A 16,904-nucleotide genomic window follows, 5' to 3' on the forward strand; every position below is an offset into this window, starting at 1 on the left:
CAAGTAGCTAAGTATCTGACATAGAAGCCACTGGCCCAAAATACATATGCTTTAACTTGTCTGCCTTGTAATGATGGAGACATGACACACGTTTAGTAGGAACCAGCTGGAATTGTTCATGTGCTCATTTTCCTGGACTAGCTTCATATCATCCCATCCTCATGGCTGCACAGCTACAGTGACCAATACCACATTTCCTTTTCAGTCCTTGAATACAATTGAACTGCTTCACTCTACAGTGGTCTACGCTGCTGAGATGGTATGGTTGGCAGGTAGATGTTATCTTCCACTTGGGATATTATCAGTGTATAACATGGCTATTGGAACACAGCATCATTATGAGTTGAGAACCACCAGTATGGGAAACATTGGCTTTCTTGGCCTTGATGCTATTTCTATACTAGCTCCATGCAAATTGTCAGTAGGTCTGTCTCCTGATGTGTAAGAGAGTGTTGGTACCACTAATCTACTCTTGCTGGTGGACCAAGATTAATGTACACAAAGTCAGCACAGCTCTTGGGAAAGTATCATAGCACTATTGCACTGCAGGGTGTAGAGAAAAGAGTATAAACAGAAACTTGGATTTCATCAAACCCAAGCTGTCCATCACAGAGAATGAACCATTCCCTAGCCTGGGGTTTCTTTCAGATTGTGGCACTGTAAGTGAATCAGACAAGAAACCTGATGAGCAGTTGCAGTGTAAGTTACCTGTGTGCATGAGAAGTACCTGGGGGCTTGTTATGTCAGCATTTGTTGCATTCAACCCTAGAATTTCTGGCTTAGTAGTGCATCAGTTACTTTTCTCGTCCCTGTGACAAAGCATCTGCCAGAAGCCACATGATGGAGGAAAGGAGATAACAGTTCATGGTGGGAAAGAAGCCATGGAGGCTGAGCCTGCTTGCTCTGCAACTGAGAGAGTTGATGAACCAGGACAGCTCAGACCAGAAATTAGAGGAGCAATGATCCTCAAGGTCTGCCCCTAGCAACCTGCTAGGCCAACCTCCTAAAGGCTCCACAACCTCTCCAAACTACACCAACAGCTAGAGACCTAATATTAAAACGCATGAGCCTGGGAGTGTATTCACATCCAGGCAAGTGGATGGTGACCTGCAGAGTGGGTAGCAGTGTTCTGAAGGAAGTGGGTCACTCCCAGTTAAGGGCTGAGATAAGGAGATCTTTGGGGTGACAGCATCTGGGGAAAATGGGGGTGATGAATAAACTCGGAGGAGGAGGGGCACAATACACCATATACCACACCACAAGGAGCAACAGCAGATAACAACATCTTACATTCTTATGCTGAGGATGCTTGAGGATCAGCCATGAGGACATCACCTCAGCTATTGACCGTGCATCTATGGACACTCAGAGCAGAAGCCTTGAGTGAGCATGTGTGAGCATTACACACCAACTAAGCTTCGAGAATGCCAGTGTGAGGCCACAAGTGGGAGAGAGGAGACAGTGAGGGGGCGGGAGTATCTCAGTAGCCACGATCCTGGTGCCAGAAGAGCTGATGTTCCAGAATTTGAGTCCAGGAAATATAGAAATTGGCCTTGGAGTTACCATCATGGAGGTTACTACTGTCCTAGAAAGAACATGTCCATGGGGGACTAAAGGCAAGAAGCAATTTGAAGCGTTTACACTGGGAATAGAGTGGGGGTTTGTGCAGATGCCACACAGTGTGGCAGTGATGGGAACAATGGGATTATTTTACATCATCTGAAAAGCCTGTGACAGTCTACAAATGGTCAATGACTGTACGGAATTGACCTTAATAAACACTTAGCAGCAAAGATGCATGGATGTAGCAAGTGTCTGTATATGTACATCTCCTATTCAAGTAAAGGGTTAATATTGAATTCCCTGTAGTGGAGGAATCTGAAGGAAGCCTGTCAGGAAGAATGGAGCCACCTGAAGCTACCTGGCACTGGGCTGTCTGTGAACTCCATGATTGTTGGACTCTACCCAGTGAACCATCCCCCACCTTCACCACTGCAACCAGTCTAGTGCTCAAGGCTTAACGCAGATCTTCCCAGGAGTAGCATTCATTCAAAAACAGGTGGCACGTAGGGATGTCTGTATGAAGATTTTTCTGTCCCTCCTGCCAGCACCCAAATCACAACACAGAGACTTGTTATTAATCATGAAAGCTTAGTCGATAGTTTAGGCTTGTTTCTAACTAGCTCTTATAACTTAATTAACCCATTTCTATTAATGCACTTTCTGCCTTGTGACTTTATTACCTTTATTCTGTACTGCCCATGCTTTTTTCTCTTTGTGTACTCCTTGTGTACTTCCCAACATCCTCTCTGCCCTGAAAATCCTGCCTAGCTATTGGCCATTCAATTGACTATTGGCCAATTCCAGTGGCAAATCTTCACAGTGTACAAAAAGGTTATTCCCCAACATATGTACAATATAGGGCGTTCACTTGATTGACGTGGGAGAACCCAGCACATTGTGGCGGTGCCAGCCCTGGCAGATGGTGCTGGATTGTATGAGAAAGCAGGCTAAGCCACGGAAGTGAGCCAGTCAACAGCCTTCCTCCATGCTCTCTTTCAGTTCCTGCCTGAGTTCCCTCGTGTTGGACCTGGAACTTTAAGCTAAGATAAACCCTTTCCTCCCATGTTGCTTTTGGTTATAGTGTTTATCAAAGCAATAGAAAACAAACTAGGTAACATAAATTTTTACCAGGGTGCCCGAGGCATGGGGGGTGCCCGAGGCATGGGGCGTGCCTAGATTGAGGGTGGGGCCTGGTTATAGGTGAGGTTCAGGTAGGGTGTGTCCTAAACCTGGGAGGGACCCAGTCAGGGGTGGAGTCTAGACAAGAGAGGAACCCAGGCAGGAGCTAAGCTTTGGCCTGGCAGAACCTAGGCCAGGCAAATCTTATTTGGATAAATAAACCTGGCTGTAAATAGATGAAGCACCACTGCTAAAATCTGTGCATGTGCCCATAAAACTCCATGGATTTGTATCACCCTGCGGAACCTCTGTGCCCAGCTCACAGGATCACCCATTTTTTTCTCGTGTCCTTGGCGCCGTCAGCCCTGCTGCTTTGCCTGGTCCTTACCTGCAAAAGTCGAATGTCACAAATGACTGTTTATCGCAAGGTTTGTACTAACCACCACGTGCCACAGTCTGCCCTGCTGCCTTCAGGTTGGTAAGGAGCTGTGCTTTAACCACAGCATGGCTTTCCAGCCCACATGGCTTGCTACTTAGGTAATGAAGGCCCACAGTATGCAGACTTAAAATGCACGCGCTGGTCTCAAATGACAGCTAAACGTAAGATAGGACCCACAGTGTGCGGGTCACCCGCTCCTGTATCTCTGCACCCTAGGCACATTCTTGCCTGTGATCAAGTTCTCTGATAAATGGACTGAGTTCCTAGTTCCAGAAACACAAGGGGGCTATTTCAGATGTTTAGAATTTAAAACTGGTTCTTAGAAACAAATAACATAAGACACAACTGTTCTACACACACACACACACACACACACACACACCACACCACACCAACTTAGTATTACTGAAAAACACATAGGTAGATGCAATGCCAACGTGAGTTGTTTCTTTTTAAACTCTGATGACTACTATCACTTGTTCTGTAGCTGGAAGGTAATGATCTGTATAACAATGGGTTTCACGAGCTTGCATTTTGACCGCAGCCCATCACATGAGGTAGTGTTGGAACTTTCTACTCCCAATGGTTAAGCCAATCCTCCAAAACTCTGGATCTGGGATTAGGGATGCTCTGCCTCTTGGCTGGACTGGCTGTTTGATTCGGCTGACTCCACTTCTTGTATTTTGTTCTGATACAATCTCTGGGCTTTGTTTAGGGCCAGAAGGCGCTATTTTCGAACACTCAGTGGAGACACCCCTTGTCAGAGCTGACCCATTTGAAGACCTTCGGTAAGGAGTTTGCTTCCAATATAATCAAACTTTCTTATAACAAACCATGAGGTGTGCGTCACACAACGAGACAGATGCTCACAGTGTCCCGGTATCAATTCTTACTGCCTCAATCCCCTTGACTATCAGGGCTTTCATTGTGTAACTAACTGGTGATTACTTATTAGAACCCAAAGCCCTGTTGGGTCTAAACTTCGTTATGGTTCCATGGCTCTTCCTCTCTTGTCCCCACTGCCTCTGTGCAGGCTCCATAGACTGCGGGAGTCTGCTGGTCACCCTTCCCCTCCCCACAAAGTCTGATTATTTATTGGTTGCATTATAGTCTTTACTATGACTTTCATTTTTGACTGGATTCAGAAATAGAAACTGAGTAAGAACAGTCCAGGTCTCTCGGTAATCTGTTCCTGGCATATTTCTCGGGCTTCCTTCCTGTTCTTGGTCAAAAGGTTAGCGTATTCTGTAGTCCTGTCTTCATTTTTCTTAGTGTATTGTTTCTCAGAGCAATACATGGGCATCCGTGCTGCAGGACATGTGGAGTGACAAGACACTGAGTCTCAGGCGCCTTGGTCCTGGACTTTCTACCTTCTTTATTTAAAGGCTTTCTGACACATGTTAGCAGGCATCACCAACCTAAGAGAGTTTTCAGATCCTGTTGTCTCTTTTGGGACCCAACTACTGGTGTCCGGGAAGGAGAATTCGGCTTTATCCTGACACAGTGGCCCACCTGGGCAAAGGGGACTTTGTTCTCTTTGGTCACTGTTCTAGCTGGGATCATATATAGCCACGGTGCTGTTTTAACTTGCGTTTCTCTTTGGGTGTTGCCTTAGTTTCTTGTCTTGTTTCTGTGATAGACTACCCTGACACAATCCTCAGGGAGAAAAGGGTTACATCAGCTCATGGGAAGTCGGGGCCAGCGATGCCTGAAGTGGTTGGTCTGATTGCTCTGACTCACAATTAGAAAGTGGGCGGGGATGAATGTCTGTGCTCAGCTTACTTGATGCGGTTTTGTTCAGCCTAGGACCCACCCCAGGGAATGACGCCAAACTCAGTGAGCAGATAGACGCCCCTACCTCCGTCAACCTAATATAGATAGTCCCACAGACATGCTCACAACCACCCGTATCTCCTGCTCCACTCCTCTGGCCTCCTGGGGAAACCACACACACGGCAAACACAGACAGACAGACAGACAGATGGGCATGCAAGCCCCCCCCACACAAAATAATTCTTTTTAAATAAAGGTATTCTGAGAAGTACTGGATAAGAAAAATAAGTGCATGGGCTGGAGAGATGGCTCAGCAGTTAAGAGCGCTGGCTGCTCTTCCAAAGGACCTGGGTTCCATTCCCAGCACCCACATGGCAGCTCATAACGGTCTTTATTCCCAGTTCTAGGGCATCTGATACCCTCTTCTAGCCCCCAAGGCCACTTGTACTACTATATGTGTGCTCACAATCATGATCATGAACACACACACACAATTTACCACAAAAACTGTGTCCTTAAAGATATCATTCATTGTGGAAGATCTGATTTTCTATAAACACCCTACTTCCTTTCAGAATCTTTTAAAGACTTTCCATTCCTCTTACTGATCTGTGTGATGCGGGGGTGGGTGTATTTTAACGTAGCTGGGGGATACTGGTGACTGACTGGGACCAGCAAGTTGTTCTTGGGTGACAGGACCCTAAAAGGCTGGCCAGGGATGAGAAAATAAAGAATATAGGAAAGCTGGGACCAGGAAATACTGCGTACGCTGATGGTTTATGCCAAGCGAGTTAATAGAAGTGCAGCATCTTGTATACATTTTGCAGGTGGGTGTGGGGGAGGGGGAAAGAAAGCTGTCACAATGGGATGACATCAGCAGCAAGCTAATCCAGCAAGGTTGCACAAGGGATCACATATCTCAAGTATGTCACAGATGGAGCACACAGCAGCCTGGAATGGATAACTCTGGTCTCCTCAGGGAGAAAGGTCAAGGTTCCAGGAACAGAAACCTTAACTCCTTAGAGGCCCTGGCAGCAAATGTACCCCTTGGCAAGGACACAGACCTAGTTCCTTGTCTTTCGGCTGGGCTCTGAGAGCCTCTGGCTTCTGCCTTGATCTCAGCAGGAGAATGTCTTCTATCTGAGGGGCTCCCGCTGCTTTTGTGATTCTGGAATTTCAATGTGTCTTCCTTGTTGTCTAGAGGTGTGCAGTCTTTAGCAGTCTAGTGAAGTTCATGGATTTAATACTTTCCACACATAAAACAGAACTGCCGAGGACATTGCAGACTTTCAAGTGCAAGAATGACATATTCAAAATCATGACGTAGTGAATATGTCATTCTTTCACTTGAAAGTCTAGAATGCTAAAGACTCCATACCACCCTTGCACTCATTCCAGAGCCTTCCTCCGAGTGCACCTTTCCCTGGCGTTTTAATGGTTTGGATCATGCTTTATCTGCATTTAGTAACTGATCTTAGGAAACAGACCTATCTACACATCTTCACTGAGACTGTCAAAGTCGCCTGGGATTTGCCTGAAATGCAGCAGGTCTATGGGAGCTGCTTCAGTGTTTTTCCTTTCCATCTATCAATGTCATCCACCATATAAACAAACTGCAAAGGAAAAACCACATGATCATCGCACTGGATGCTGAAAAAGCCTTTGACAAAATCCAACACCCTTTCATGATAAAGGTCCTAGACAGATCAGGAATAACAGGAACATACCTGAACATAATAAAAGCAATATACAGTAAACCAACAGCTAACATCAAACGAAAAGGAGAGAAACTCAATGCAATTCCTCTAAAAGCAGAAACAAGACAAGGCTGTCCACTCTCTCCATATCTCTTCACTTTTGTACTTGAAGTTCTAGCTAGAGCATTAAGACCACAAAAGGCGATCAAGGGGATACAAATTGGAAAAGAAGAAGTCAAACTTTCACTATTTGCAGATGATATGATAGTTTACATAAGTGACCCGAAAAACTCTGAAAGGGAACTCCTACAGCTGATAAACACCTTCAGCAAAGTGGCAGGATACAAGGTTAACTCAAAAAAAATCAGTAGCCCTACTGTATACAGATGATATATTGGCTGAGAAAGAAATCAGAGAAACATCACCATTTACAATAGCCATAAACAGCATCAAATATCTGGGGATAATGTTAAACAAAGAAGTGAAAGACCTGTATATAAAGAACTTTGAGTCTCTAAAGAAAGAAATCAAAAAAGACACCAGAAAATATTGGTAGGATCAACATAATAAAAATGGCAATCTTGCCAAAAGCAATGTACAGATTCAATGCAATCCCTATCAAAATTCCGGCACAATTCTTCACAGACCTGGAAAGAACATTAATCAACTTTATATGGAAAAACAAAAGACCCAGGATAGCCAAAACAACCCTGTACAATAAAGGAACGTCAGGAGGCATCACCATCCCTGACTTCAAGCTCTATTATAGAGCTATAGTACTGAAAACAGCTTGGTATTGGCACAAAAATAGACGGGTAGACCAATGGAATCGAGTTAAAAACCCTGATTTTAACCCACACACTTGATTTTTTACAAAGAAGCTAAAACTATACAATGGAAAAAAGAAAGCATCTTCAACAAATGGTGCTGGCATAACTGGATATTGGAATGCAGAAGATTGCAAATAGATCTATGTCCATCGCCATACACAAAACTTAAGTCAAAATGGATCAAAGACCTCAACATAAATCCAGCTACACTGAAACTCTTAGAGGAGAAAGTGGGAGATACTCTTCAACGAATTGGTACAAGAGACTGCTTCCTGAACATAAAACCAGTAGCACGACACTGACATCGACAATTAACAAATGGGACCTCCTGAAACTATGAAGCTTCTGTAAGGCAAAAGACACAGTCAACAAGACAAAAAGACAGCCCACAGAATGGGAAAAGATATTCACTAACCCCATATCTGACAGAGGGCTGATCTCCAAAATTTACAAAGAACTCAAGAAACAAGTCTCCAAAGCACCAAAGGATCCAATTAAAAAATGGGATATAGAACTAAATAAAGAATTCTCCCTGGATGAAATGACAGACTATGGACACCCCCATGGAGGGCCTCACCCTCCCTGGGGAGATGAGGGGATAATGGGGGGGCTGGAGGGAGGGCAAGGGAGGAGGGGAGGGAAAGGGAGAGGGACCTGGAATTGACTTGTGAAGCAACCTTGTTTCTAATCTAAATTTAAACTTTAAAATAAATAATAATAATAATAATAATAATAAAAAGAATTCTCAATAGTGGAGTCTAAAATGACTGAGAGACATTTGAGAAAGTGCTCAACATCTTTAGCCATCAGGGAAATACAAATCAAAACAACTCTGAGATACCATCTTACTCCTGTCAGAAGGGCTAAAATCAAAAACACTGAAGACAATTTATGCTGGAGAGGATGTGGAGAGAGGGGAACACTCCTCCACTACTGGTGGGAGTACCAACTCGTACATCCATTTTGGAAATCAGTATGGAGATTCCTCAGGAAAATGGCAATCAGTCTACCCCAAGACCCAGCAATTCCACTCTTAGGCATATGTCCAAAAGATGCAAATTCATACAACAAGGACATCTGTTCCACTATGTTCATAGCAGCATTATTTGTAATAGCCAAAGCCTAGAAGCAACCTAGATGCCCCTCACCTGAAGAGTGGATAGAGGAAATGTGGTACATTTACACAATGGAGTATTACTCAGCAGAAAAAAGCAATGGAATCTTGAAATTTGCAGGCAAATGAATGGCACTAGAAGAAATCATCCTGAGTGAGGTAACCCAGTCACAAAAAGACAAACATGGTATGTACTCACTCATATATGGATTTTAGACACGGATCAGGGGGGGTGCCAGTCTGCAATTCCACTGACAGAGTGTCTGGGAAACAGGAAAGATCCTAAGAGAGATATGCATGGTACCCCAGAGAAGAGGAATGAGGCAAGATCTCCTGAACAGATTGGGAACATGGCGAAGGGTGGGTGGGGGTTGTAGGAGATGGGAAGAAGAGAAGGGGAGAAGAGGAGGAGAGAGTAGGCCATGGGAGAGCAAGAAGGTTGAGTTGGGGGAAGAATAGGGGGGGGAACAGGATGAGAAATACCATAATAGAGGGAGTCATTATAGGTTTGAAGAGAGATTTGGCACCAGTGAGACCTCTAGCGATCTACAAGGATGACACCAACTGGCAAGCTAAGCAATGATGGAGAGACTACCTTAAATGCCCATTCTTGATAATGAACTTGACAACTACCTTATTTGCCATCCTAGAACCTTCATCCAGTTACTGATGGAAGCAGAGGAAAACACCCACAGCTTAACACTGAACTGAACCCATGGAACCCAGTGACAGAGAGAGAGAGAGAGAGAGAGGAGTGATGAGCAAATGGACAAAGAATGGGCTGGCAAAACCAGCAGAGACAGCTGACCTGAACAAAGGGGAGCTCTTGGACCCCAGACCGATAGCTGGGTGGCCAGCATGGGATTGAGTCAGACCCTCTGACTATGAGAGTCAGTGAAGAGGCCTGGGAAACCTATTGGGCCCTGGGCAGCAGATCAGTATTTATCCCTGGCATACAAACGGACTTGATGTATCCATAACACAAAGAGGAATGCTCTCTCAGCCTGGACTCTTGGGGGGAGTGCCTGAACCCTGCCCTGAACGAAATGACAGACTCTGGTTATCCCTTATGTAGAAGGAAGTGGGGATAGGGTGGGAGGCTGGGGGAGATGGTGGGGGGGTGGGAGGAGGGGGAGAGAGATGGAGCTGGGATTGACAAGTGAAACAAGCTCTTTTCTTAAAAAATGTAATAAAAATAATGAAAGAAAAGTACAGGTCACAGCAGAGCACCCATGACCCAGATGCATGAACAGGCAGCCGGAGCAAGCAAGTGAAGACTCACCAGCGTCAAACAAATGAAGCCAAACCTGCTTAGACCAGTAAACCCCATATACGTCCTTTAGGGTATTCTTGCATTCAAAGCAAGATTTCAACATGTACAGTGCTCAGATTTGACATCTCCGGTGCATGGACACAAGTGAAATTTTGTCTTATGTTCTGCATAGTGATGGAGGGGACAGGGTGTTGAAAAGGGCGATGGGAGGTGAGTCCGATCAGAGCACATTACATGTGTGCAAAGGGTCAGAACAGAACTCATCCCTTTGTACAATTAATACATGCTAATTACATGCAGGAATAAATTAAAACAAGACAGAAATTTCCAATTAAACATGGATCCATCTGATTTAAAAGTCTCTCCAGGGCTGGGGGAAAGGTGCCAAGGTCAAGTGCTTGCTCAGCAGGCATGAGGTCCTGGGTTTCACGCCCAGCACTGAAAAAACTCCACTAAATTCATTCCTAGGACCCTTCAGAAAGCCAACAAACATCCTGTCTCCTAACCTTATCACTTCAGCATTTTCAAAAGAATTCCTCCCAGCTGCCCTCAGATCTGGCTGAACTTAAAGAGACTTAAAAAGGAAAAGCTGGGAGACAGCTGTCAGTAAAGTGCTGCCGGACAGTCATGATGACTTGAGTTCTATCCATAAAAGCAAATAAGGGAAACAAACAAACAAACACATAAAGGAATCAGGGACAGTGGCATGCGTGCCTGTAACCGTGGTGATGAGGAAGTGGCAGGGACATCTTAGGCACGCTGGCCATCCAGCCTTCCCTAATCAACAAGCTCCAGATCAATGAGAGACCATATCCCAGAAAAATTAAAAGTGGACTGTTCCACTGTTCCAAAAGACCAACGCCAAAGGCTGTCTGCTGGTCTCCACCTGCATGTGCGCACACATGATCTCTACTATGTGTTGAGAGTGTGAAATCATGTGAACATATGCTTGCATGTTCATACACACACATGTAAAAAAACAATTTCAAAAGGTTTTTGTTTTGTTTTGTTTTTTGAGACAGGGTTTCTCTGTATTGTTTTGGAGGCTGTCCTGGAACTGGCTCGGTAGACCAGGCTGGCCTCGAACTCACAGAGTCCAACTGCTTCTGCCTCCTGAGTGCTGGGATTAAAGGCGTGCGCCACCAACACCCGGTCAAAAGTTTTTTTTTTTTAAGAAGTGAAAACAAGGCCAAATTTTCTGATCTCATGGCAAATATATTTGTCCTTAAACCTGTCTCTTTTGTTCCTCCCCTGAGAGTTTGGATATTAACTAAATACTATTGTTAAGCTGTTCACCCATGGCGTGTTTTTCTGCAGTGTCATCTACACAAGGTGACAGCGGTCTGCTGACTGTAGCTGTGGACGGAGAACACTACTTTCATAGGCTGTCACTAGTAGGGCACTTATTTCTCTGCTACCCACTGTGTAGGATAGTTGTTGCCAACGAGACACACGCTAGAGTGACCTAGGAAGAGGGGCCCCCAATTGAAGAACTGCCTTCACCAGACGGACCTGTGAACTTTTTGTGGGGTATTTCTTGATTGACGATTGATGTGGGAAGACCTGGTCCACCGTGGGCATGCCATCCCTGCGCAGATGGCCGATGTAAGAAAGCAGGTTGAGCAAGCCATGGAAAGAGAGCTGGTGAGCAGCATTTCTCCATGAGTTCCTGCCTTGAGTTCCTGCCCAGGCCTCCCTCAGTGATGGACTGTAAGCTGAAAGCTGGCATAAGCCCTTTCTCCCCCTGGTTGCAAACTAGAGCCCTCATGATTTCTAGATGTATGCGACAGAGCAGGTCAACATTCAGAGTCAAGCTCTTGGAGCATCTACATCCCACTTTCTATATTAGGCCACATGCTGAAAGTTTGGTATGGTCGTTTATTGTCCTCCTTCAGTCTGTTTGTCCTCCCTGGCTCAGAACTGCTCACCGGAGCCATTCTCCCCCCCTTAGGCTCTGAGAAGCTTGGGCTTGAAGTGTCTTGGCTGTTGTCCCTAGCGCCAAAGTGGCTTCTAACATTTATTTTTTCAAATTTCAGGTTAGAATCCCCAACCCGGAGTCTAAGCATGGATGCCCCAAGGGGAGTTCACATTAAAGCTCACACGGGGAAGATGGAGGCCCTTTCTCAAATGGACATCATCTTGCAGAGTAGTGATGGAGTGGTGAGTTCAATGACAGCTCTGACTGGATGTGCTGCTGAGGCACCTGAGTGCTACCTCCACCAGTGTGCTAGCCTTCTGCTGGCTTGTGATAAACATGAAGACAGGCATAGCATAGACAGTGTGGGGAGAACTGAGCACACGGATGAACTGGAAAGGGCTACAGAAGGTTTTATTCATTCCATAGTGGCTCACCTTCTTACACTGGCATCTGCATCACCAAGTCACTTGTTATTCTCAGTTGTGAAAATGCACTGCAGACATTTGGGACATGCAGACATCAACTTTTGCATTTCCTAGTGACTCGATGTTTCACAGCATGGGGTTATGTATAAACAGCAACTGTCCCCTGTTGTTGCCCAGAGCACTCTGCTTGTTGTACAGAATTTACATGAACAAGGAAAAACAAGTATTTTTCCAAAGGTCAACTACAGTAAGGTTGCTTTCTAGGACTCAAGTCTAGAAAGACAGTAGAACAGACACACCCTACACCATGATTTATAGAATTTTCTTTATTAAAAGAAGGTGAAAGCTCAGCTTCAGTCAGTGGGGAGATCAGGAATTCCAGGCTGCCTATCAAGTCCACAGAAAGGTGACAGGTTGGGGCAAAAGCTAATTGTAGCCATTATAGTACATATTGCAGATTGGTCAAATAATGCATAGATTCATGAAGTCTCTTTAAACAGCCCCACCATAATGTTCTTTTGTAGTGTAGGTATAGCTGTGTGTACTTACACTCCTGCTTCCCAGGTGTGTGTGTGTGTGTGTGTGTAGTGTTGTTCTAAGTCACTAGTACAGTGGTTACATGCTTCCTCCCAAGCTCTGCCCCAGGCTTGTACCAGGAACAGTTAGTAGAGACTGTAAGACACAGTACAAGGAGTGTGGTGCACAGAAGAGTTGCAAGTCTGAAGCCTGCACGCCTGTGGGTCATCAATCCTCTAATTCAGATAGGTATCTGAGTTCTGGAAAGTTTGCCGGTCCTCTGTGCCTGTCTCCTCATTAAACAAATGGGGGAAATACTTGCTTAATCATGTCTTGTGGTCTCTAGGTACTAATGTAACATTTGAAATGACCTTCATTTAACATGAATAAGAAAATGTAGTTAGGATACATAGTGCTGTCCTAAAGAAGGTCATGAGGAGCCACTTCAGGTATGTGGACAGAAGCCAGTCAATGAGCACCCTCAGGGAGGACATAAAAGTCATCTACAAACTGAAACTTGGGAGTTTGTGAGATCCAGAGCTGGCCAAGATAGAGATGGAGTCAAGGATTTTTTAATCTTACTATGGAGACACGGTATCACCACACACTGCATGAGCTTCAGTTACCAGGGAGACATGGTATCATCACACACTGCACAAAGCTTCAGTTACTATGGAGACAGTATCAGTACACACTGCACAAATCGTCAGCTATCATGGAGACACAGTATCATCATACATTGCACAAAGCCACAGTTACTATTGGAGACACAGTATGACCAGACACTGAACAAAACTTCAGTTACAATGGAGACACGGTATCACCACACACTGCACAAAGCTTATGTTTTTAAATAGTCATCTTTCCTTCTGTGAATCAGGCAGCATTTCTGTAGGTAACACACAGTGGGACCTATACTTCCAGTTGCCATTCCCCATGACTGGACAGAGGCGACAAAGATGTTTGGACTCCAGCCTAACATACTGACAGCAAAACAGTATGGGCTGCCAGTGGAGGAAAAGAAACAACTGGACAAATTAACCTACTAACCACAACACAGGACAGGGCTGAGAGGCCCAAGTAACAGCCTCCCAGGGGAGAGGAAGTCTCCAAAGATCCCCTGGCATGGCACGGTGCCCACTGGATTGCCTCTGCTCTGCTGCTATGCAAGGCCACACAGTGCAAGCTGTCTGTCCTGCAGCTAGCAGTGCGCTGGCAGCTCACTAGGAGATGGGAATTCACGGTGAGAGCTATTGGAATTAAAGAGAGCTCCAAGCTGGTTGACAATGAAGACATTATGCCAGCCTACAAAGCACTGAAACTTCCTTTTGAGGAGCAAGTGTTGGGAGGTGGGGCAAGCTGCTCCAGGCAACTGTTCTCACGTCCTTGGGAGAATGGTTCCCCTGCCCCATCAATGGCTCTTTGCTTATGCTGCTCCTTAACAAACCCGGTGGTTTCCACAGTGCTTGTCCTAGCTGTAGTGTTCAGGCCTACTGCATCCAGCATTTAGTAGAAGACAGAATGGCTTCAAATACTGTTAAGAGTTTAGGGAACGGTTGGAAGCTAGTGAGTGAATTCAAGTGTCTCTCTTAGGAAAAAGATCACAGATAAAATCAGGATAAACTCACACATCCACAGGCAAAAATAAAGATGAACCCATTTCTGTGAATAACATGCATGTTATCCTGATGGGAAGGGGACACTTTAGCATAAACTCAATGCGATCACAAGTGTGAATTGACATAACAGTTATACCAGTTTTGTTAAATAATTTCAAAAGGCATTTTTTATGAGTATGTAGTTGGTTGGTTTTACTCTTAGTTCTTTGGGGGCCCCCACCCAGCTCCATAATAAAAACATGGAATCTTATTCTTACTTATGGATGCCTCGTCTTAGCTTGGCTTGTTTCTAGCCAGCTTTTCTTAAGTTAAATTATTCCATCTGCCTTTTGCCTCTGGGCTTTTATCTTTATCCTATATACCCTTTGTTACTTCTTACTCTGTGGCTGGCTCCTGGTCCTCCTCCTTCTCCTTTACTCCTTCCTTGATCTCCTCTTTCCAGATTTTTCCTCCTATTTATACTCTCTGCCTGCCAGTCCTGCCTATTTGTCTCTCCTGCCTAGCTATTGGCTGTTCAGCTCTTTATTAGACCAAACAGGTGTTTTAGACAGGCAAAGTGGCACAGCTTTAGAGAGTTAAACAAATACAACATAAAAGAATGCAACACATCTTTACATCATTAAACAAATATATTCCACAGCATAAATTAATGTAACACATCTTAAACGATATTCCACAACAAAATTGAAAAGCAATCTAGTTTACTGAACTAATTGTAAAACTTGGTCAGTTTTCCCATCTAAGAATAAAAGAAAATAGGGCCTCTTTCCACACTGGAGGAGCTGTCAGACTGGCCTGTACAAAGAATGAAAGGGACCATTTTGAAAGGACTAAAGTATAGGCAGGTATCCAGCTTTCCAACGGGAGGAAACTCTATCTTGGAATATGCGGGGAGTTTCGATTGCTGCAGTTCATTCCTCCTTCCTCGTGTCTCATATCTCGCTTTCTCCCAAACAGCTGGTGCTTGATGCTGAGACTGTGGGTTTGCCCGAGTTGGAGCAAGGGACACCGGGTCCCTCTGGCAGTTCTAAGGGATTCTATGAGATTTGTGTGTGTCCCGATGGGAAGCTGTACCTGTCTGCGGCTGATGAGGCCACCACCTGCGAGGAACACAGCCACATCTGTCTCTGACCACTACCTCTTCTGCAGAACAGATGTTGTCTTGGTGAGCTGTGGCCTCAGCCTTCATGTCCCTGGCAGCTGGACGGGAGCTGGTAGATTCACTGCTAAGCACTTAGAAGCTTGCAGGGGGAGTGTGCCCATGGAACCATTGGGCTAGAGTGCCTGCTTTCAGCATGGCACAAAGAAATGTCAAGAACTTAGTCACTGGATTTTCATCTTTCTAGCCTCCTTCCACATCTCTCGTGTTGAACTGCTGTCTGCAAGCAGTTTATAGTACTCAACAGCAGACATCTATACACACACACAAACACACACACACACACAGCTGACTAGTGGATTCTAAAATGCCCCAACTCTGCACAACCCTTCCTTTACGTTAAGCCTCAAGTGCTCCCTTCAGTCAAGTGCAGTGTGTCAGGTTTTACTAAGAGATCTCCAGAGTTTGAAGGGAGTCTGAAGTTGATAGATTTTCAATATGTAGTTAGGGGAAGAAATTACACAAAATTAGTCATGCTTTTTATACACATACCAATGAGCAATAAAATGACATTGCTTTTCAGACCAGAGTTTTAAATGTGTTACTTTTCTTTAATGCTCATAAGGTATTAATACTCTAAGGTATTAATTTTCCTCAAATTATTAGTGACAAAGGCTCAGGCCAATTAAGCATAAGTCCCAGGGTCCCAGGTAACTACTGAGATTAACTCAAAATGTGACCCTACATTGGTATGGCCATTTTCACTTGGAGAACTCTGATGTACTCACTCCACCCAAAACACCAACTATAACAGTTGTGTGAATAGATGTATGATGCTAATTTGACAGATTTAGCAGGTATCCAAGGGCTTTTGTCTCTCAGGATCAAAGGGAGTAGTGAGCCTCTGCCTTCCAGGCCTTATACTGACTTCCACAAACAGGGGAGGCTAGATGCAGCTGCACTGAAGTAGCCATGCAACTTTTACAGAGGAGGCTGGGTTCACAGACATGGAAGCAGTCATGTAGTGTGTGAATGCATACAGTGCCCATTGTTGCATAGGTTGATAAAAACAAAACAGTACATACCTAGGTCTCTGTGGAGGCCATTCACGGACAGTGGAAATCTCCATCATGGGTCCTGAGAATGGCTCAGTGGTTAAGAGCATACACTCCTCTTGCAGAGGGCCAGGTTTGCTCCCCAGCACCCACGTAATGTGATTCACAAGTGCCTGTAACTGCAGGTCCCGGGTACTCAACACCTCTGGCCCCCACCAGCACCCATACTCACATGCCCATAACCCCAACACAGACACATCCAAGTCCACATAATTTAAAAAGTGTGAAAGTCTTTTCAAAATGCCCATCACTTAAGAAAAAGTGCTGGGAGTTGCTTGCTTGTTTTGACCAGCTTTAGAAGAATCTCAGACAGTTGAAGACGGAGACCAGCTAGCTGTCCTGCAGCTTCCTGTCCACAGATCTGTAACACTAACACAAGCCAAATGTGCCTTCTCATAATATGT

At 44.9% G+C, this 16,904-nt stretch overlaps 1 protein-coding gene across 5 annotated transcripts in view; it reads left to right on the forward strand.

Annotated features, from left to right (window-relative positions):
• The window catches only part of Sgcg (sarcoglycan gamma), a 59,584-nt gene extending 43,617 nt beyond the window's left edge, over positions 1 to 15,967 (forward strand). For 4 of the 5 annotated variants that reach the window (XM_040740471.1, XM_040740469.1, XM_040740472.1 and 1 more), the window contains exons 6-8: positions 3,837 to 3,909; positions 11,845 to 11,968; positions 15,244 to 15,967. In XM_040740471.1, the coding sequence (XP_040596405.1) occupies positions 3,837 to 3,909; positions 11,845 to 11,968; positions 15,244 to 15,417 (371 nt within the window). In that variant the 3' untranslated portion in view covers positions 15,418 to 15,967. The remainder of the gene's footprint in view (positions 1 to 3,836; positions 3,910 to 11,844; positions 11,969 to 15,243) is intronic. The other variant, NM_001281391.1, reaches the window with a different exon arrangement.
• Positions 15,968 to 16,904: the final 937 nt, after the last annotated feature.

This window comes from Mesocricetus auratus, unplaced genomic scaffold, assembly GCF_017639785.1.
Source record: "Mesocricetus auratus isolate SY011 unplaced genomic scaffold, BCM_Maur_2.0 Super-Scaffold_100707, whole genome shotgun sequence".
Lineage (NCBI taxonomy): Eukaryota > Metazoa > Chordata > Mammalia > Rodentia > Cricetidae > Mesocricetus > Mesocricetus auratus.